At 34.0% G+C, this 23,894-nt stretch overlaps 1 protein-coding gene across 4 annotated transcripts in view; it reads left to right on the top strand.

The window, feature by feature from the left end:
* The window catches only part of PJA2 (praja ring finger ubiquitin ligase 2), a 78,124-nt gene that overhangs the window by 39,988 nt on the left and 14,242 nt on the right, over positions 1-23,894 (top strand). For all 4 annotated transcript variants that reach the window (XM_034656603.1, XM_034656604.1, XM_034656605.1 and 1 more), the window contains 3 exons: positions 2,918-3,103; positions 14,424-14,609; positions 19,795-19,906. In XM_034656603.1, the coding sequence (XP_034512494.1) occupies positions 2,918-3,103; positions 14,424-14,609; positions 19,795-19,906 (484 nt within the window). The remainder of the gene's footprint in view (positions 1-2,917; positions 3,104-14,423; positions 14,610-19,794; positions 19,907-23,894) is intronic.

Here is a 23,894-nt window from a genome sequence, read left to right as displayed (position 1 = left end):
AATGTTTACCATTTTCCAAAAATTGTTCTAAACATTTTATCTACAGTATTCACTTAAACAGCTCCATAAACCTGAAAACGAAATAAAGTACTTAAGTTAAAAAAAAAAAAGTTGTTTAAAAAAGATTGGCTAACAGTTACTGATGGCTTACTATTTACCAGGCACTGTTAAAATGTTTTGTATGTGTTAATTTATTTATTTCTCATACGAACTCAGTGAGTTACTGGGTACTGTTACTGAATTCACCTGATGTGTGAGGTGATAAAGGCACAGAAGGGTTAAGTAACTTTTTCACAACTAATACGTGGATTCAAATCCAAGCAGACTGACTCCGGAACCTGTGTCCTCAGCTATGGTACCTTAAGATACAGCATTAATGTATGACTGCAGCAAAAATTGTGAGGGCAGTAGGCAAATGCCTTAATTTTGTGAAACACTGCTTTAGTAAAGTGAAGGATTTTGGAATGATATTATGTATGTACTATTTGATAAAATTGAAGCAATAGTGATATTTAAAATGTATCTTTTAAGTGAGTTGAGGGAGTGAGATTAAATTTAGGGACACCAATTAATAATTGACTGTGTAGGTCTAGATTTGGAGAAAAATACTGGAGCCAGGGTTTTTAGGAGAAATGGAGAAAAAGGAGACATTTTACAGAAAGAATGGAAAGTAAAAAGGACTCAAACATAGGAGTTTGTGAGCGTCAAACACACGTGATTTTCAGCTTGAGAGCAGGGAAATACCATTAGCAGATAGAAAATCAAGAAGACACTTAATCTGTCAGATAAGTTTTGTTTTATAACTTTGAAAAGGAGGGTGAAAATCTTAAAACTGTCTGGAGAGCTAAGTGGTCAGGGCTAGGGATATATATTTAAAAGTTTCCTACTTAGGGGTGAGGTAATTATATATAATGAGTAATAATGATACAGGGCAGAAGCTGCAGATTTTTTTCCTAAATGGCCAGATAGTATATATTATAGATTTTGCTGACTAAGAGGCAGAATCAAAGATAAACTTGTAAAAAGAAAAAAAAAAACAAAACACATGTAATCCAGAGACCATAAGAAAAAAAGGTAGAAGGGCCAAATTTGGCCGACGGGCTGAATTTACCAATCTGTGACATAGGCTTCTTAAATATATTGACTATTGACCACAGGCATTCTTTTTATATTAAAATTTGGAGATAGTCCATCAATTATTTCATTAAGTTAAAAAAATTCAGAGATTTTTAGGTATTCTTTTTCTGGACAGGATCATAAAGTGTTTAAAATATGAGGTTTTCTTTTAAATAAGTGAAGTTGCCACAAATTAATAAAGAAAGCTTAGCCTAATTGTTAATGACATACCACAATTTGAGCTGATAATACAGCTTTAAATTTGAGAGGCTTCATAGTCAAGGAAACTTAGTTCAAGAAGTCTTTTAAAACTATTTTCTGTGTTAGATTTTTACACTGACACAAATCTAGAAATGATTTACTTGATCTTAGATTATTTTGGGTGTTACAGAAAATTTTACAAAATTAAAGCAATTGAGGTCCTATCCAACTGAAGGAACACCTTTTACTTGCTATACCAGAGCTATATAACATTCCTTCTCCGGAATGTTCGTGCTCTGCTACCCATCATTTACTGAAGATTGGAAGTTGATTTTATTTTTTTACTTCTAACTTCTGAGAGCTTACATTAGTGCTACTCTTTCTTTCTTGATCTCTCAGGTTCATCTCCCTATAGAAGGAGGAACTCATTAACTCTAGTCTAGTTAATATATCATTAATATAACCATGAGTAATATGTCATCATAAAGAAAAGTTATTTCTTACTAATTATCACTTCTTTCAGAAACAGACTAAAGTTTATTACTTTTTTTGTTTCTCAAAAGTCAAGGCACAAAGGGAAATCTTTAAGGGGATTCTTGACCAGAATGGTTGATATGGTTGGAAGGGGCATTTAAGATTTCTTTTCACCATTAATAAGTACAAGATAACTGTACTTTAAGAGTAGTTAAATGTAACCAAATTAACCAAAGTTAAATATAACCAAAAGTCATTTTCTGAGGTTCTTCATTAGCCCTTTTATCACACCTTTTGGTTCCTAATCTATATATTCTCTTGCACTGAAATTTATTTTGTGTTCACAGTCCTACTGAAGAACTTTAGTAAAGATTAGTCAGTGCAGCTTTTTATGAATTTAAATCTACTTTCATTTTAAAGTCTTTCATAGGGGTGCCTGGGTGGCTCAGTTGTTAAGTGTCTGCCTTCAGGTCAGGTCATGATCCCAGGGTCCTAGGATCGAACACCACATCAGACTCCCTGCTGAGCAGGGAGCCTGCTTCTCCCTCTGCCTACTGCTCCGCTGGTCATGCTTGCTCTCTCTGTCGAATAAATAAATAAAACCTTTAAAAATAAATAAATGAATAGATAAATAAAGTCTTTTGTAAAAAAGGAAGGAAAAAATAGTTAAGCTTTTAAAACATGGTAATAGTGGAAATTTATTTAGAGGAAATGTCCCCAGTTGTCAGTATGTAATTAGAAAGTTGTTTTAGTCGGGTTGGATGAGTAATAAATCTATTATTATTTATTTCAGAAAGCATTTAATTTATGATTACCAAATTATATTTAAAATTTTATTTAGAAATAGGCCTAAAAATTAAGTTTATCTAAGCCCCATGGAATGAATTACTTCAGTGAAGAAAATAATAAATTGATATTTCTGTAACTTGCCATATGCTTTATTCATCTGAAAAAGTTACATTCTGTTGAATGTATTTATTTCTGTATTTACTTTTAAAATATTTTTTAAATTGACTTGGCACCTATGAAACATGTGGACATCAGTCGTCCACTGTATACTGTGATGCCTCCAAATGACAAATGCACAAATGGTGACAGTTATTGTATTTCTGTTCTGAATTTGCAGTTCAGAATGCAGTGATGGAGAATGGTCTGCCTCTTTGCCTCATCGGTTTTCTGGTACAGAGAAAGATCAGTCGTCAAGTGATGAAAGCTGGGAGACTTTGCCAGGGAAAGATGAGAATGAACCTGAACTACAGAGTGATAGCAGTGGTCCTGAAGAAGAAAACCAAGAATTGTCTCTACAAGAAGGGTATGTTTAACTGTGAGATTTATTATTTTTATGTGTATTGTCCGAGAATGGTATCCATCACATTCAATGTTGTGTATACTGTTAATTGCATGTACAAGCCTTATGTAGGACCAGTAAATCCTACTGATTTTTTTCATTATTTTTACAAAGAACAATTAGATTGAAAATTCTAGTAATTTCATTATCTTCTCTTGAGATTCAGTATATATTTCCACTTAGCATTAAAGAAAACTTGGGCATTTGAAAGATTGTTTTGATTGAGTTAGGTGTGAGTGAATTAGAGTTGCCGTTGCTCTACAGTGGTGGTGATGGCGAGGAAAGGGACAGCCTCAAGAGGGAAATCAGTGATTATTCACAGAAATGGAAAAGGTTACAAAAGTTGAAGTTTTAATATTTCTGTCTAATTGCATCTGATGATACCTCTGAAATCAGTGATTGCTGGTAAACACCTTTGTCTTTTCCTAACTTTAATGGGAATGCTGTAGTTACAGGGGTTGTCAGTCTTACACTATGAAGGGCTGGATAGTAAGTACTTTCAGCTTTGTGTGCCAGTCTCTATTGCAGGCACTCAGTTCCTATGTTGTAGTGTAAAAGTAGCCATAGGCAATATGTAAATGAATGGGTGTGGCTGTCTTCCAACAAAATTTTTTTTTTTTAAAGATTTTATTTATTTATCTGACAGAGATAGAGACAGCCAGCGAGAGAGGGAACACAAGCAGGGGGAGTGGGAGAGGAAGAAGCAGGCTCATAGCAGAGGAGCCTGATGTGGGGCTCGATCCCATAACGCCAGGATCACGCCCTGAGCTGAAGGCAGACGCTTAACCGCTGTGCCACCCAGGCGCCCCCCAACAAAATTTTATTTATAAAAACAGGTGGCAGGCTGGAAATAATCCAGGGGCATGGTTTACATCCCTTGCTCTAATATTTCCCAAGTAAGAATGATTCTGGCTTTTAGATTGATTTTACACACACACACACACACACACACACACACAGGTTTTTTTCCCTAAATCACATTAAGGAAGTATCTTATTATTTTATAGGTTTCTAGCAAGAATGTTTATCAAATTTTATTAAACGTTTTTTTAGCGTCAGTGGAAATGATCATAGTGATTTTTCACCTTTGACCTAATGATCGTGAGGAATTACTTTGTTACTAGATTTCCTAATAGTTACCCTGGCTTCTTGAAATAAACAACATGATCACATAGTCATGGTTTGTTGTTTTAATGAGCTGCTGGATTCTGTTGGCTAATAGCTGACATAGGATTTTTACATTGAGATGCATAAGTGAGATTGTCTCTTTTTTTGTCTGGGTAGTGTGATACTTGCTTTGCTTAAACAATGTGTATGCTTTTTTTTTCCAAGCCCTTTGATGTTTACCTTATATTCCTTTAAAGGTTATTTAAATATTTTACTTAAATAGCTTATTCTTTTAAAGGTTGTTAGTATTGTGAAACCTAGGTTTGTGTTTTATTGTGAGGTAGCATCTGTTAATTTAAATGTTTTTTTCTAATAATTGGTTTTAATTTTTAGTCTCTCATGGAATCTAATTTGTTAGGTATATTTTCAGCTTGGACTAACATTAAAATCTGTGCTTCTCAAAAGGTATAAATTTCCAGCTTGAGATGAATTCTGTAAGGAGTAAAATATATTAGAAAATCTATAAAGAAAGAAATTTACAAATGCAATTGTTTTGACAGTGATTGAAAATGGTGGTTTTTTTCCTCTTCTGATTTTATGTTTGATTTTCTTGAATCACTGTTACTTAGTTTACTAAGTATTATCAATATTTTCATATGTAATTTGTGATGGTAATTATTCATTCAACAAATATTTATTGAGTATTTAATATGTACCAAGCATTGTGCTGGATCCTGGAATTAAATGAGCAAGGCAAACTAAGATTCCAGCTTGAAGCTTACATTGTGGTGGGAAAGGCAGGTGTGGTGTATTAAGCAAAATACACACTTGGTGAATAACAAATTGTGATGATTACTGTGAAGGAAAGAAAACACTCATATGATAGAAAGTAAATGATAGGGACCTACATTAATTAGAGTGGCCATGGAGCACTTCTCTCAGGATCTGACTTTTGAGCTGGGATCTAAAAGGTAATTAGCGGTTGAGGAAGAGCTTTCTGGGCAAAAGGAAAGGTAAGAGCAGAGGTGTTGCAAAGGAAAGGGCTTGACATGTAGGGAGGTAGTGGGGTTGAAGTGAATGAGTGAAAAGAAGAGTGATAGGAGATGAAGTGGGCAGGTACCAAACTATGCTGGATATATAGCATCTGGAATTTATTCATAGAGCAGGGAGATTTTAAGTGGAGAATTAATTGCTTAATTAATCTGACACAGCTTCTTAAAAGATTCACTCTAGTTGCTCTCTCTCCAGAGATTGAATAGGAAAGGTATTGAAGTACAAAAGAGAGAAGAAAGTTGGCTTAGGCTGTTGGACGAGGGGATGGTAGTGAGGATTAAAAAAAGTAAACAGGTTTGAGAGTATTTCTGAGTTATAAATAATAGGAGGGATTGAGTGTGAGATGAGGGAGAGTGAGGAATCAGTTATGGCTGGGTTTTTTGGTTGAGCATTGGGTAGTTGTTACTGTCCTTGATTGAGATGGGAAGGTCTGGGGAGAGGAATGGGAAGTAAGAGCTCTTTTTGGAAATTTTAAGTGCCAGTTACACATGCAGTGTAGATGATAAGTAGACTCTTGAATATTTAACTTTTAAGTTGAAGGGAAATGTTCTGGATTATAGTTATATATAGAAACATATGAGTATGAACAGAAACATTTGTGGAAGTCATCAGTTACTTCCATTGATACCATACAGTAATAAAGCCCAGTAATTCGTTTAAAAAAAATAAAAGTGTGGGGTGATGGGGACAGAACTAAAACACTGGACTCCAATAGTATTTAAGTTGAAAGGGGGAAGATCAAAGTTGAAGTGTCTTGTTTGGGAGAGGGTTCAGAGTTAACTTTTGATGTAAGTGAAATTTGTATGGTAAAATTTCGAGGATAACCACCATAAGAGTATATATACTAGAAACCTGTAGATGAGGAAAAAAGGAATTAAGACTTGGAAAAGGAATATTAAAAGTCAATCCAAATAAAAATAAAGGGAAAAAAATCATTAAAAAGGGAGAAAAACAGAGGGGTAAAAGTAAGATGGAACAAGTCCTGTAACAAATACAAATTGCCTAATCTCTGCTTGTAAAAGTCAAAGCTCCAAATCAGTTGGATTTATCTTTTTAAAGTTAAATGCTTTTTACGAAAGATACACTTAAAGCCTAGATACAGACAGATTGAAAGTAGAAGGATAGACAGTGATGTTTCAGACAAATACAAAACAAGAATGAAATAGTTAAATTAACGTTAGCAAAATAGATTTAAAGATGAAAAAGCATTATTGGAGAGAGTGAGAGGTCAGTATGTAGTAAAATCCAGTTTACCAGTAAAATGTAGCAGCTTTAAACTTGAATGCACCTAATAAAATAGACTCAAAATATGTAAATCAAAATTTAACCAAACTAGAGAATATTTACAAATATACTGTCATATGGGGAGATTTTTAGATACCTTTCTCAATTACTTGTAGTTCATGGATATAAAAAATTCATCATCTTTAGCAGATTTGAATAACTTATTTCAGCATGGTTTAATGAACGCTCCACCCTGTGGAGTACACAAACAAAAATCTGAGCATGTACTAGGCTGCAAAGCAGAGATTAACACGGTTCAGAGAATCAGTGTACTGAAGACTATATTCTCTGACCACCGTGCAGTTAACTTAGAAATAAATAACAAAAATATAAAAGTTTTAAAAATCCATACATTTTAAATTGTTCATCCTTCAAAATAACCAGTAGGACAAAAAAGAAATTATAATTGAAATCTAAATTGCTCTCTACTTACCGATAATGAGAGTACCACCACAATTAAAATTTGAGGGATACAGTGAAATTGATAAAGGGAAATTTATCTTTCTAAATACTTAAGTTAGAAAAGAAGAAAACCTGGGGCGCCTGGGTGGCACAGCGGTTAAGCGTCTGCCTTCGGCCCAGGGCGTGATCCCGGCGTTATGGGATCGAGCCCCACATCGGACTCCTCAGCTGTGAGCCTGCTTCTTCCTCTCCCGCTCCCCCTGCTTGTGTTCCCTCTCTCGCGCTGTCTCTATCTCTGTCAAATAAATAAATAAAATCTTAAAAAAAAAAAAAAGAAAGAAAGAAAGAAAGAAAGAAAGAAAGAAAGAAAGAAAGAAAGAAAGAAAGAAAAGAAGAAAACCTGAACATGGAAGAACTACGCATTTAACTTAAAATAGAAAAGGAATATTAAAATAAAGTAAGGAAATAGAATTATGAAAAATAAGAGCAAAACTCAGTAAGTTAAAAAACAGTTATGATAGAAAGGATCAAGGAAATCAGAAGGTAATACTTTGAAAAGATTAAGAGAAATAGTCCAGTTGGATAGTGAACAAGAAAATAAAGACAAGGCACAAATAAATAAAACTGAAATACAAAAGTGTACACAGCCACAAATACAATAAGGATTGGATAGAGTAAAAACAATACTGTGAACTTTGTACCAGTAAATTTGAAAACTTAGAAGTAATTGACAAATTCCCAGGAAAATAGAATTCACCAAAACTCATGGGAAGTCTGAATAATATTATAAGTATTACAGATATGTAATCAGTAGTTTTACAATCTTACTGTGGAGAAAACAACTAATCCAGATGGTTTAGAGCTAAATTATCTTAAACTAAACTTTCAAGGATCATGTCACTCCACTCTGCAAGAGAACAGAAAAAGAGCTGTTTCTCCAAATCATTCTAAAAGGCTAGTATGACCCTAATACCAAAAGAGTATGTGAAGGAAAATATAAAAAATATAAAACTGTGTCTTTCATTGGAGCACCTGGGTGGCATCTGCCTTCGGCTCAGGTCATAATCTTAGGATCCTGGGATCAATTCCCACATTGGACTCCTTGCTCAGTGAGGAGCCTGCTGCTTCCTCTCCCGCTCTCCCTGCTTGTACTCTCTCTGTCTGCATCAAATAGATAAAATCTTAAAACAACTACAACAACAAAAAACCTATGTCTTTCATTACATACATGTCAAAATCCCAAACAGAATTAGAGATCTGAATTTGTAAGTGTATATTTTTTGATAAAACTCAATTACAAATCTGAGTTTATTCCAGAAATGTAAAGGTGTTTTAATGTGGAGTACCTGTAAATGTCATTCACCACATTAATAGAATACAGGAGAAAATTCATACGATAGATTCTATAGATATAGGGAAAAAACCACTTAGTAATGTTCAGTACCTCAACATGATAAAAACTCAGAAACTAGGATCAGAACAGAATTTCCTTGACCTGATATAAGGTAGCTACCAAAAAAAAAAAAAAATCAGAAATCATTTTTAATAATGAAGTATTAACCCTCCCCCCCTTAAAATCAGGAGCAAGACAAGGGTGCTCATAGCACCATTTCAGCAGCCATCGTGCATGGTAAGTGTCTTGGTGGGCATGATATGATGGGAAAATATTAAAGGACAAAAAGACATAAAAAGAAGAGGAACTGAAAATAAAAAGGAAAGAAACTAGTAGAATATATTTATAGAATATAAATTGTTAATGTGCGGGATATAAAGATGTAGAAATCAGGAAGAAAAACTGACAGTCTAATGGCAAAATGTTCAAAATATTGAGCAGATAATTCACTAAAGAGGAAATATTAATGGTAAGTAAAAATATCAAAAGGTTCGTAGATCATTAGTAATCAAGGGAGTATACATTAAGATCAGAAGGAGGTGTCATTTTTTTTACCTACCCATCAGATTAGCAAACACTAAGAAATTTGACAATGGTAGGTGTTTTGGAGGATATGAATGCTTGTTGAGGTGTGAAGTAGGTCACATGCACTGAAATCATGTAATAATTTTAAAATTTGCATGGTAGACTATCAGCTGTATCACTTTTTAAGTGTATACTCTGGAGAAACTTCCCCATGTGGCCCAGGAGTTGTGTGCAAGAGTGTTCGTTAGAGTATTTTTCATGAAAGCTGTAAAATTCGATATTACCGAAATATTCATAGGAGAAAAGTTAGTGGTGTACTCATGCATGGAGTATTAGACAGCATTGGGAATGAGTGAGCCACACTTACATGCAAAAACACGAATGAATCTTAGTGCTGAATGAAAACGGCTGTTTCTGGAAAAATAATGTATATGATGTCTGTTTCACAAAGCTTAAAAACAAGCAGAAGTTAAATATCTTGTTTAAGTACACAAAACTAGTGAAAACTTGTTTTAAAAAACAGTGGAATGACAGTGGCATCCAGATAGTACTTTTTTCTGGAGGGCAAGGCCAAGGAGATAGGATAGGTGCGGGGTACAAGGTGTGTGCTAGTCAGTGATAATATTCTAGTTCCTGGTTTGGGTGGTGGGTTTATGGATGTTCAGTAGAATATGCTTTATAATTTAAATAGATGGTATATATTTTACATTGGGGGGGGAGAAATTAAAAAATAAAGGAAACTGAAGGTGAGAGAGTAGAGATAGTCACCATACCTAATTCTTCACAAAGGGAAGGAGCCACAGATGGATGTTGGGCCTAGGAAAATGTCCTCACCCCCAAAAACTGGAAGCATGATTGTTTGCTTATAGAATGTTCCAGAGGAGAATAACTGACTAATAATTAGAGGAAAGATAAAGTGAAGTTCTTGAGAAGATGAGGAGGGTTCGGATCCACATCTAAGGAGAGGGCCTTTAGGAACAGGGACTTCCATTGTAACTAATGGGAAGGTAGTAGGTAGGTTCTCTAGTGGGAAGGAAAGATAGTCTCTAGTGACTTCATTATTCTTGTTGTTACTAGATATTAAGAGTGGGGAGGATAGGACGACTGTGAAATTGAAGGAAAGAAGAAAAGGTGGAAAAGGGGCTTTCAGAAAGCTAGACAACAAACTTATTAGGTAAATATTGAATAATTGCTGGACAGTATTGCATGTCCATTTAAAATTAGTATTTTTGAATTTAAATTAGTATATCACACTTGTGTATTTTTCTTTAAGTTTTTCCTGCTGCTTTGGTGACTTTACAAACTTTTTACATAAATATTCTAAAAATGTTTTAATAAAAATTTAATGTTTTGCCTTTCCTTTTAACACTGAATTTATTAGAATAAAGAAACAGTTCTTCAAATTAGGTGCTGGGGTTCCTTCTTTGTGACTGGATGGCATGGAACAGGGTACCATTGATTTTATAAGCTATAATTCCTTTTGAGGCTCTTTTGACTTTTAATTCAAATTTTAGTTACTTCCCTTTGTACTTTAATTCCAAGATAGGGATTTGAAATCTTGAAAAATTTGCTATACAATTAGAATTATTAAAAATGAGCTTATGCCTCAAGCTTAGCAACTACTTAACATGTGTCTTGACTTACAAAATGAAAACCAGTTAATTAAATACCAGTTAATTAGAAATGCTTATTATGCTGTCCAGGATTTTATAAAGTTTCTTATAATATAGATTGTTTCATGAAAGCCTCAGCCCTTTAAAATGTTGGCATTAACCCAAAGGTTTAAATTTTGTGCTGCAAATAATGGATACTCAAATTGCTGATCAGTTAGCTAAAGGAAACCGCTCAGAATGTAAAATCAGAGTAGTTAGTATTTTCAGAGGTCTTATCTGCCTTTCATTTTCTTCGTTTCTCAGAAAATTCTATGATGCATGGTTATATAATAGCATATTCTAAAATTGGAAGTTCTTTAAAATATTCCATATTGGCTTATAAATTATTTTGATAATTTTAATATTGCTATTCACATGTCATTAAATTTAGTTTCTATTATTGAGGAATGGGGATTTTTAATCATGTATCATAAAGGGAACATCAGTCTGTTTATCTGAAGCTTTGAGTTAAAGCATAGCCTTTTCATCAAGAGATTCGATGATGCTGATGGTCTTCTAGGATTTTTACTGGGAATAGGTTGTGGGGATACATTTTAAACCATTCTCAGCTTCCTCTCATGGCAGCAGCATTCATTTCCTCCAGGCTGTGCTGGAAGTGCTCAAAAGGAAAGGACAACTTGGCAATTTCCCTTCCCAGTTGAAATATCTGTGACTTTAGTGGTGGTTGTGGTAGGCATAGGTTTCTACATCTTCTATCTACTGGAATCCTTTTTTAGAATTGACCATTTGGAGACCTGATTAGGTAATTCGTCTTTTTAAACCTCATATATTACTGTGTAACGTGATAATGACATTTTATTAATTTTTGAATTACCAAAATGAAGAAAGGACATTGAAGGTCGAAATTTTTATGACTGTGTTACATATGGTATGTCTGGTGTGTGTGTAAATGTGTATGTATAAGGAGAGAGAAAGAAGACTGAAATATTGCTTTGAATATTTTCAAGATTTCTGAAGCATTTAAACTTACGTTATATACTTACATTCCCACGGGGATATTTGTTTTTTTGTTAGCTCACAAAATGAAAGATACTTTTGACCCTATTGTTCATTTTTTTTTTTTTTTTTTTTTTTTTTGTAAAGTAAGCAAAGTTCCTTTTGTTACAGTATCAAGCCAACTCTGGCCCAGCACAGTGCTACTCTTCTAGCCTGGTAAATTTTATGTTAACTGGTAAGAAATAATGTGAACTTACTGAAACATACTGAAAGTGTAACATACTGAAAGTGTATACCATATACTACTTATTTTCAATTTCTATGACTACATTATTATGAGTCATTAAAGACAGGATCAAATGTTTAAGCAAAATATGTAGCCAAGAATCCCTTTTACAGTAAAAGAGTATTAATGATGTGTTACAAATTATCTGTATTCAGAATAATTTCTTATTTTAGGTTTATTCTTCTTTGAATTAAAAAAACATATTTATTTCTTATATTGAATCATTTTCACCAGTATATTTGAGTTCTGTGTTCTATATCTGAGTACAGAGTGTAGTGACTGAGTTATTTTGATGTCTGTATGATAGGAAAAAGAAAAGCATTTTTTGTACCAGTACACTAGAAATAACAGAAATTTCCAAGGGCTATGCCAGGCTTAATCCCCAGATTATTTGTTTTTTAAAAGATTGTTTTTCAAGGCTTTATTGTTAACATTTGCAACACAAATAGAGCACCTATTGCGTGCTAAGCACTTACTACAAGGGGGTGAAGCTACAAGGATGACAGACAGCACTGTATGCCTTTGGAAAGCTCCCAGTCTGGGAGAAGACAGATGAGTCACAAGAAAGTTTATAAAACAGTGTGGTGAGTGCTTTCATAAAGGTGTAAACAAAAAACTGTTACTTAAGAATTTTTGATTTTATATTTTAAATCCACTTTGGATTTCATTTTTCATTGGACCTAATTATGATGCATAAAAGGAAAATATCCACTATCTTTATATGTTAGATAGTAAACCTTCAACAAATGAAGCATTTTTTGTTATGCTAATTTCTCTGATTTTACTAGACAGATGATATTAGATACTGAATCTTATAAACCTGTTATTTTTGATGCTTAGGACCTGAGATGAAGGAAACATTTATGGGTTTAGGTGTATAAGGGTTACTACTTCTGTGTCTTTAAAATGTCTTGGTTCTTATATGTGGGCATCATCTACATCTCTTTCATAAATGTTTTTATCCCCAAAGTTAAATTTGCACATTAGAATGAATAGAATTCTAATTAGAACTGCTCTTGAAATACGTTATTATATAATATTATTTTTCTTCTTCATAAAATCAAACTAAAATTCATCTTTGTCAAAACTATGCTGTAATAATTAATCTCCTTTTGATATACTAAATGGCATTTTCTGTTAAATAAAATATAATATAAATAATATAAATAAGAAAATCCTGCCAGTATAATTTTCTGTTATAAATTCATAAAGTACCTTTTGTTCAGTTATTGCAGCATTGACTTCTGTTTCTCATGTAGTATAATTAATTCTTCTCAGTTTGATCTTTGCGTCCGTACTTCTGGTGTTTTGACTTTTCTTTAATGTGTAAGTTGTGTAATTTAACAATCTTGTCTGTGGCTTCTAGGTTTTACATCATGGTTACAATAACACTGAGATTTTTATAAAAATTTCTCTCATGATTCTTCTAATACTTTTATTGTTTTAGAAATGGTGGTGAGGTGCACGTGCATTTTTTAAATGTAGATTTGAAATTGTTAGTGAGTAAATAATGACATAATTTAACCTCCTTCCCTCCAGGTGAATTCTCAGTTGTCTTAATATCATTTATTGAATAATTATTTTTTCTGTTGCTTTGAAATGCTTTTTTTCTCTTCCTTGTTTTGTTTATCTATACCGTTGGTTTGTCTGTCCCTGTTCCTGTGAGCTTATTTTCTAGTGGGAGAAAGACTAACGATAAGTAAGAAAATGATAAGTAGAAGTAAGTTCTATAATGAAAATAAGCAGAGTTATGTGGTAAGTGACTGGACAGCTACTTAAAATGAGTGGTTAAGACAGGCCTTTCTGAGGAGCTGACATTTACTTTGACCTGAATATCAAGGAGGGAATGGCTGTGCAAAAATCTGGTAAAAGTACATTTCAGGTAGAGAAAATGGCTCCAAGTGGAAATGATCTCCATGTGTTCCTAAGGTAGAAAGAGTAATAGGAATATAGTAAATAGGGGGAAGAGTGGTAAGAGGTAACAGTTGGAGAAGAGGGCCAAGGAGAAAGCATGTATAATGTAGGGATTTGTAGGCCAGGCTGAAGAATTTGGACTTTATTTTAACGGTGAAGGGAAACTACTTAAGAGCATTGTTTATTTTTATGTGTGTATGTGTTTAGCGAGCATACATGAACAGGATGGGGTGTGGGTAGGAGCAGCGGGGGGGAGAGAGAGAATCTTAAGCAGGTTCCACGAGGAGCCCAATTCGGCGCTCAGTCTCACAACCCTGAGATAATACCTGAGATGAAATCAACAGTCAGATGCTTAACTGACTGAGCTACACAGGCACCCTCAAAAGCAGTGTTTAAAAATTAAAATTGTCTAAAATGAATTTTTCTTATTTTTCTTCTGCATGAAGAGGAAATGTGGAAGCATAGGTAATTTGTATGTCAAATAAATAGGTTCTTAGGTAATTGGGAGCTATTTCTACATACGTATGACAAATTTGCTTAGCTTTTAAATAACTTTACAGTTAAAGAAATCAGACTTTTAGAATCATGGAAGTACCAAGAGTTTAGAACTCAAAGAATAAAGAGTCTATTTGCACTAAATAGAACTCTTTTTAGAGAACAAGTTTATGTTTTAAAATAATGCTTTTTCTTCCCTCAAAATGTTTGTATTAGGGAACAGACATCCTTGGAAGAGGGCGAGATTCCTTGGTTACAGTACAATGAAGTTAATGAAAGCAGCAGTGATGAGGGAAATGAGCCTGCCAATGAATTTGCACAGCCAGAAGCTTTCATGCTGGATGGTAACAATAATCTTGAGGATGACTCCAGTGTAAGTGAAGACTTAGATGTGGACTGGAGGTATGTAACACAGTGTTATTACCATGGTTAATTGTTCATTGAGCAGAATTTGTTCATGATTCTAAATTATGAAAACTGTATCTCGAATCTCTGAAGTGTTCTCATTTTCCCATCTGTCAGTCTTCCTCTTCAGAGCTCATTCTGGATGTCACTTCCTACAGACTCCCTCCTACCCCAGGCAGTGACCTCTTTTCCTCCCTTGAAGCCCACCTTATATCCTGGTTATTTATAAATTCATGGTTTGAGGCTTCGAACTCTTAAATTTAGTTGTATATGCTAAATATAGCACTTCTTATAATCCTTTTTAAAAAAAGTCCTTAATACATACTACATGAAGAAGTCAAAACCCCTGATTGAATCAGAAGAATCAGGAGCATATTGTTACCCTTCTCTGTGTGCAAAATATGGAAAATATGATTGTACCTTCCCAGATATGCTGGAAGTATTCGGTGTACTTTATGCTGACAAAGAGTAATGAACTGCACATAAAAGAAGCTTATAAATAAAGTGGATTATAGAATTGCTGTGTCTCATGATATAATGCTCAGAACTGAATTATTTTGGTTTATGGTTAGATTTATCTTTCAAATGTGCAGCAGACCTCTGGAAGCGGTAAGTTACTGAGATGTAGAAAGGATATATGGTCCAACTAATCTCTTCTGTGACTTTTTCTGGAGAAAATACGGCTTGGTACTACCTTTGTTTCCATCTCTACACAGATACATTTTTAAGAATTTGTTTTGTTTTTCTAGTTAAAATTCCATTACAGAAAATTTAGAAGAATAAAGATAAGAAAAACTCATTCATATCATATCCCTGACAACTACAGATTTCTGGAACTTATGTTTTTGAGTCCTCCTTTCTATCTTCTCTGTCTCTTTCTCTATGTGTAGCTAGTTCTTTGTGCTTCTCCACATTGTTCCAGTTATGAAACTCAGCATCTCCTTGAAATCCTCCTTACTGTTTCCTATTCTCACTTCCCAGGGGGAAAAAAGATTATATGTGCAAAGCAGACTTTCATTGACCATTTTGTGGAAGTAGGAAGTGGTGTTTCCTCACAGCCACACAAACAGTTTGTAATTACATCCCAAGCATTCCTGGCTCCAGAACCCATGTTCTGACTTCCCATACTTTATGGGAAAGCAGTGGCTCACCTGGCCCTGGTCTTGTGGATCTTGATGCTCCCACCTCTTCCCCCTCTCATGTCTGCCTGTTACCCTCCTTCTGAGCTCCTTGTTATGCTGCTATCTTCTGTCTCCATTATGCAAAGTCATTCCTCGTAATGCTCAGCAGATGACAGAATTGTCGATTTAGTTAGCATCGTCTGTGCATGTTGGGAGGCAATTATGGTTGAATATGAAGAAATGTTTTCTTTTGCACATTTTCAAAATTTTATGAAAATCACTTTTTACAGCTCCATTATGTAGATGCTCTAGTCTGTAGTTGCACTAAAATTTAATTGGTCATTTCCCCATTGAAATACTACAGTGAACCTTTCCCCCTATATAACTTGTTCGGTATTTCAGGTTATTTCTTTACGGCAGTTTAATAGAGGTGACATTACTGAGATAAGTAGTATTTATTAAGATCTTGATATATATTTCTAAATAACTTTCAAAAAAGGTTGTACTACATAAAAATTTGAAGAAATAATTGAGGTATTTCTTGAATATAATTTTTAAACTTGAAAACTTTTAATTTTTGGTCCTAATTCACTGATGATCTTTCTGGACGTGGCTGTTGTAAGATTTTAGAGATGTTGCTGATCATTCCCAAATTTGGGGAGCTTCGAAGTAGTTGTTTTGTTTTTAATACAGAAAGCATTTTAGCATTGATTTTTAAGACAAAATTCTGAAGGTTACTGTTTTGACTTTTATGTAGATGTGGCAACACCTCATTATTTGCTATATTAATTTATGTGGCAGTCGCTACAGGTTGATAAAGTGAAAATATGATTTGATTTTCATATTAAAATAGCGTCATTTTGACAACTAAAAGGAAAAGCCGTGGCAAACAGCAGCAGTTCTTCTCTCTAAAGCCAAAATTTAACGTATTTTTTTTTGTTTTAGCATAACCTTAACAAAAAGTTAAACTTTTTGAACCTTTATTCTAATTTAAAAGAAAATGGAAAAAATCCTCTATAAAGTTTATTTGTTTTGATGATGTCATAGAAGTGTTTTAAAATACTCAAACTAGTGTGGTGGGAGTTGATTTCAGATATAGACAAATCCCAAATGTACCATTTATTTATTTTTTGATAACTATTAAACCTCTCTATCTTCCTATAAGAAACTGGGGTTATAATTATTTTTTTTCTTTTTTTTTTTTTAAGATTTTTTTTTTAATTTTTATTTATTTATTCAACAGAGATAGAGACAGCCAGCGAGAGAGGGAACACAAGCAGGGGGAGTGGGAGAGGAAGAAGCAGGCTCACAGCAGAGGAGCCTGACGTGGGGCTCGATCCCATAACGCCGGGATCACGCCCTGAGCCAAAGGCAGATGCTTACCCGCTGTGCCACCCAGGCGCCCCTGGGGTTATAATTATTAACCTAATAAGATTGTGGGAAATTAATTCCCTGTGGATATGACCATGAATTTTTTAAACAATTTTGAAATTACTTCAAACATACAGAAAAGTGGCAAAAATAATGCAAAGAATTTCCATATGTTCTTCACTAATATTCCCTAAATGTTAACATTTACCACATTTGTGTTATTCTCTTTCCTTTCTTTCTTTATATTTATGGTATTTTTTTTTCCCACCATTTCTAAGTTGCAAACAAGATGCCTTTTTACCCATAGTCTAGAATGAAGTCCTGAAGAACAAGAACATTTTCTTATATTAGAAAGTAAAATCCTCAAAATCAGGAATTAACACTGATAACAATTCTATTCTTTACAGATATTATTCAGATGTCTGTAGTTGTCCTGCCAGTGCCATTAGAGATTTTTTTTTCCTAGTCCAACCAAGATCACTCATTGTTCTTGCTTAACATGTTTCTTCAGTCACTTTTAGTCCGGAACATTTCCTCAGTTTTTCTTTGTCTTTTGTAACCTTGACATTTTTGAAAAGTATAGGCCATTTATTTTGCTGAATGTCTCTTAGATTTGATGTCGTGATTAGATACGAGTTACAGATTTTTAGCAGGAACACCATAGAAATGATATTTTGTTTCTCATAGTTCATGTCAGAAGGCACATGTTGCCAAATTGTCCCATTACTGGTGATGTTAATTCTCATCAGTTGGTTAAGGTGTTATCTTTCAGATTTCTTCACTATTCTGTTGCCATATTTTTAAATAAATAATCAGCATCTTGTGGGAAAATACTTTAAAACTATGTAAATAACTTCTTTCTTCTCAAACTACCAAACTTCCGTCTACTAGTTTTAGTATCATTTGTGATTTTTGTCTGAAACATTTATTAACCATGGTGATTGCTGAATGAATGACAGAATTTTTAATATTAGCTGATTATTTTGCAGTGATCAAATTTACAAGTAGATAATTCTGCTTTGAATGTCTAGCTTTGTTTAGAGAAGAAAAGAATTAGGAGATAGTGACTCTAACCATTTGGAGTTTTCTGCAGAGGAAAAGTGGACATAGTTTGTGTTGCTTCAGCAGGCAGAACTAGAGCCCTTAGTTCACGTAAGTCAGACTTCTTGCTGTTTCTTGAATGCCTACTCTGGTTGCCATCTCTGTGCCAGGCATGTGTATGCATCGACTCATTTAATTTGTTTTATAGATGAAGAAGCAGAGTTACAGTTAAATACAATTTTCACATTGCTTAACTCTGACTCAGTTAAATGTGGAGGTAAATCCCTATTTTGACTCCAGGTCTCTTCCTCTTTGCAGCGTATCTCACTGCACAACGCTAGTTCTAGTGTTACAGGGAAGGTTGGATTCACTAATTTGTAGTTTAAATTTTAATTTTATAATCTGTGATTATATGAGAATTTTTCTTTGTACTGTGTGGTGTCTGCTAATCTTTAAATGCTACTGAGCTTTAATCTTCGTAAGAATACTTTTGTATCTTTTGGCAATAGATTTGTAATTTTAATGATGGCACAGAAGCTGGCATCAAAATTATTTTGAGCTAGCGTGTATAACTGGATGTTCCTGACTGTATTCGACTTCTTATAGGAACACAGAAGTCAACAGAAGTTTGCCTTCAGGTAGACAAAATAAGCTCAGTTTTGGAGATACTGGATTTGAGGTGGTGGGAGTTAATCGAGGTAAAGTGCCCCACAGAAAACTAAAAACGTAGGGCAAGAGCTGAAGAGGGTTTGGAATTAGGTGAAGGTTTAAGAATTAACCTACAGAGAGGATAACTGAGGAAATGGACTTGAATATAATTTCCAAGGAGGCAAGATTAGAAAGAAGAAGACTGAGGACATACTATGGTTTCCAAATTTTGAAGTATATGGTATTTCCAAGACTAGAGGAAAAGGAGGAATCTATGTATGTCTAGGGGTGGAGGAAGGAGATTAGGACCAGAATAAAACTTATTTTCTTTAAGGGGATTATAGTCCTTTAGTAAAAAAAAAAAAAGATAATAAAAATGAGAAGTTAAGAGCTAAATATTTTTCAAACTGAATAATGACGGAGGAGGCCTACTTCTCAGGAGAATAGAAGAGAGATTAAAGAGAAAGACTTGAGAAAATAAAATATTGTTTAAGGCCTAAGTAAGCAGTACAAGGTGAGAGGAGAAAAAGAGGCTTTGACTAATGATAGAATTGAAATAAATGCAGTAATTGTCTTTACCATGTTCTCATGTAAATTTAGGCTGGCAACTCAAACCAACAGAAGGGGAAATATATGGGAAAGAATTAGGGGGGAAAAAGTACTACCTTTATTGCAACCCTAAGCGATCCCCAGAGTTAGAACTAGAAACTTAAGAATTTTCCTATAAATTTTGTGTCGTGAGTATGGTAGCTTACTAGGAGAGATAGTGGTATCCTAACTCCTCACGCTTAATATTTCACTTTTCTGTTGGGTTCTTCCTGCCCCTCACCACACAAGATTTATAATAAAGTATTTTATTTATTTCAAAATATTTTTATATTAAAATATTATTAAATATTTAATATTTTCTGCTTATACTATGTTTATTGGCTTATTGGAATGCTAATATAATTATATCTTCATGAAGATTTCCCAAATCATGTTTATATTTTTTTTTTCAGCCTGTTTGACGGCTTTGCAGATGGACTAGGAGTTGCTGAAGCGATTTCTTACGTGGATCCTCAGTTCCTCACCTACATGGCACTGGAAGAACGCTTAGCCCAGGCTATGGAGGTATTTTAGGGACTCTTGCTGATGCCCATATATAAGTTGGTGGGATGAAAAATTATAAAAATTAAAAGTTTTTTTAACTGCTTTTAAGAAAAGGTGAATAATTTTTCATCAGCAACATTTACTGAATGGTGATTGCCACTAGTGTATGTATATAAATTACTCTAGACATTCTGCCAATTTGCCTAGAATTTGCAGTATTTCCTAGTCAGTGAAGAATAGAAAATGTTTTGCTTACATTTAGAAAATACACTTTTCCTTTCTTGAATTATCTGGATCTGTGAATCTGAGTATTTTATACACACACACAGGTGTATTTGTGAAATGAGGTGGAATATTTTTAAGGATATATTATTACAAATCACTTCTTTTTTTGTCCTCATGGCTTCTTTATACTACCTTGCTGCTTTACGAAGTTAGAAATTTTACTCCCATCATCTCCATACACATACATACTTAACTAAGTGTGGCACATAATTTTGTCTTGCCTTCTTTTCCATATTTGACTAAAACACAAACACTTACTTGTAATTGTGTTTTCCTAAGCTCAGAAGCCCAAACTTCCATGTTTGGGAGCTTCCACTGCACTAGTGGATTTCATTATTAGAAGTCTATTCTTTAAGTTACTATTTCTGAAATGATTTCCAAAGTAGAAAAATAAGAATGTGAATGAGTCAAAAGTGAGAGAACAAAAATGAGTGAGAGAACTTTCAGGGACATTATAACAGCATTTTATCTTGACATTTTCTGAAGTTAGAAAGTTCAGTTTAGATTCATAAATTAGACAGTAGGTAGGTAGGTGGGTAGATAGACCAACCTATCTATTTACACATCCACACACGTAAGGTAGCTTTGCTTTGACATCACTTTTTTTTACATCTTGTTTAATCTTCCAGGGAGATCATTGATCAGTGATATGCTTTGTTTGATGTGTCTTTTTTTTTTTTTTTAAAGTAACCATAGCAGGAATACTGTGTATTAGGAGAAAGAAAGAACATCATAGGACAATACACTTAGGACTTTTCCCAGATTATTTCTTGCCTTGCTAAATTCTGACACATGAAATAGTAGCACAGTGTGATAGTTTGTATCAGAAATATAATATATAAAGATGAAGGGTCACTAACTTTCTTGAGTTCAATAAATTTTAAGTGACCACAATGGAATATATACATTCTGGAGTCTGGTTTCACAGTGCTTAAACAGCTTTTCCCATTAGTATGCGAGTGGTTTATGATCTCCTACAGTATAAAGATATTTTTAAAAAGAAATTTTGAGAATTAAAATAGAAGTTTTATTATTTGTTACCAGTAGGAAATGTGACGTTTGACTGGCTTCTTGAAGCAGCAGAAAGATTGGTTGGGTGGGTGGGGGTCATACCATGTAAAGTCACTAGCAGAGTCGGCAAAGAAAGAGTCAAGAAAGAATGTAGTATGTCCAGGGAACTTACAGTCCCCACATTGTTGGCTTCTGTCTGCTCTTAGGGAACCCAGTGACAGGTCGTTTTGACCTGTCTATCTTCCTGCTTCTGACTAATGGTGTTAAGTGTCTCCCTTCGCTACTGTTTCACAGCTTCCTCATATTCAGTGCTCTGCTTTGCTTTATTTGCATTCAGTTGACCATCAGTACAGTTCCATCTTCTTATCACTCTCTAGAAATCTTTATTTTTCTGTGTCTAGTATCTAGTTGTTTAATCATTTTGAAAAATGAAGCTGAAAAAATTTATGATTTTTGATTTTTGATCTTTCCTTTTAAATTGAACAACGTTCTTCAAATGGAACAAAAACAACTAATAAGGCAAAAACTGTGTGCTTTGTTTTTTTTCTCAAGCAGCCTGATCTCTTTGCGGCACTGGTTGTTTCCATTTCTGTTATTCTCCTAATACCAGACTGATCTGTTTTTCCAGATAGAGGCTTTTGGTGAAAATATTGACACTAAACATTTGCCTCCTATTTGCCACTCTCAAATTTGGGTGCGAACAGGACAAAATATTTAAGATCTTTAGCTGTTTGATATAATGATAATAAAGCTTTTTACTCCCAGCCGGTTTTGAAGAAAAATATTTCCCTTTGCACATGTTAACATCTAAAATTTTTTTAGCATAAATCCTAAACAATATTGTTTACCCTATCATATCTCTTTGCAATAAAAATAAAAAATTTGTCAAGAATTAAATTTATAAAAAATTGGTTTAGATTGAGTTAAAATTGTTTGTAGCATCCAGTTGTAGCATCAAAAACAAATTGATAAATGTTGATAAATATTGAAACATAAAGTAAAATTTTATCAGAAATGTATTTCTTAATGAGATAGAGGGAGACTTTTTTTCTTCCATATTACGTTTATGAGTGAATTTTATTTATTCCTAAAATGAAATATAGTTCAACATCAATTTGTTTTTCATCTTTATGAATGTAAGCTTGACAAAACCTAGTTCACATAAAAAATTGATGGGGATGGAAGAAGTTTATCATAGCAATGTCACCTAGTTTTTCTGAGATATTTGCCAAAATCACATCAACTTGACAGATTGTCTAGATCCTCCAGTTTTTTTTGAAAGCACATGACTGGAGCCTACCTACAAAAATGTAACTCAGTCATTACTTCAGTTTGACCCCAGTATTTCAGATTGCCCTTTTGAATGGGTAAGGAGTATGCTTTTATTTATAAAGTGGGGAAAAGGTTAATGTAAAAAGGAATATGGGAACGGAGAACCAGCGTGCTACTTTGACTGCAGGTACATTTTTAGGCAGATCAGTATGAGGAAAGGTTATGAAAGAAAGTTAATTGAATTGAAATTGAGTCTCTTAAGACTCTCCATGTCCATGGACCCCTGGAAAGTCTTCATACACTTACAGAGCACCTCATCTACACCGGGTTACCGGCCTTAGGAAAGTAGTCCGTGAGGTAAGAGCACGTGCTTTTGAGTGAGATAGACTAATTTAGGCTGTGTGACCTTGCACCATTCAGTTAACCTCCTTAAGTTTCAGGTCCGCATCTACAAAGTGGGAATAATAAAATTTACCTTATGGATCATTGTGACATTATGTTAAAGCACTTCGTTGATGCAGTGTAAGCTCTCAATAAGTGGCTTTATTGAAAAATTTATTCAAATCAGTCAAACAGGTGGTAATCATCTAGCAAATCTGGATTCCGTGATCATTCAAAAATCAATATTAAATCACTTGTTAATAAATCTTCATTCTTTCAAAACTAAATTGAGATTTATTCTTTAAAAACTAAATTTTGTACTGACAAGGAATTATGCTACTTTAAACCCAAGTATATTCGAGTTGTCCCATTTAGTCTATTTTGTTGTCTTTCTGACACTTGGACTAACTTAGGAAAATATACTGCCTGAGGTGTAGATAGATTTTTGTATTTTTATCGATTTTCATAGCAGTGTTTTTAAAGCAGTCTCTCTTACTCTTGTTGCTTAAGACTCCAGATCACCTTAAGTATTTGTCAGTACCAAGCCAGTAAATTATTTTTACATATGTGAAATTCCAGGTATGTATTAGCACTGCAAATGTGCAGATAATCATCAGAAAGGAATAATGAACCTATTGAGACAAACATGTATCAGAGCATAAGTATCCTACCAAAAGTGGAATTTGCTATAAATAGTATCCCCACCTTTTTTTTTTAATGTCTGGTACTAGACAGATGAATTCTTAACAGTATGTCTTGAGAAGTACACAGGCAATTTGGAGGAGATTCATTGGAGGAGATTGATTATAGTTATATGAGAAAGAAGGGACAAGTAATAGGCTATTACTTTCCATTTTCTATTTCCTGATGGTAAAGTTTAATATAAAGAATTGTTAACTGTGATTGGGGATTAGAGTAACAAGGATTTAATTAGTAAGGAATAAAGATACTTCTAAAGAATACAGAAAAAGCACATGTAAGGAATGGCCACCACATGTCGGGCTCAGATCACCTAAGAAAGAATCCCCACTCCATTCCAAGGCTGGGATTCAGACTTTGA

This window comes from Ailuropoda melanoleuca, chromosome 3 (genome assembly GCF_002007445.2).
Source record: "Ailuropoda melanoleuca isolate Jingjing chromosome 3, ASM200744v2, whole genome shotgun sequence".
Lineage (NCBI taxonomy): Eukaryota > Metazoa > Chordata > Mammalia > Carnivora > Ursidae > Ailuropoda > Ailuropoda melanoleuca.
This window is presented reverse-complemented; position numbering and strand designations above follow the sequence as displayed.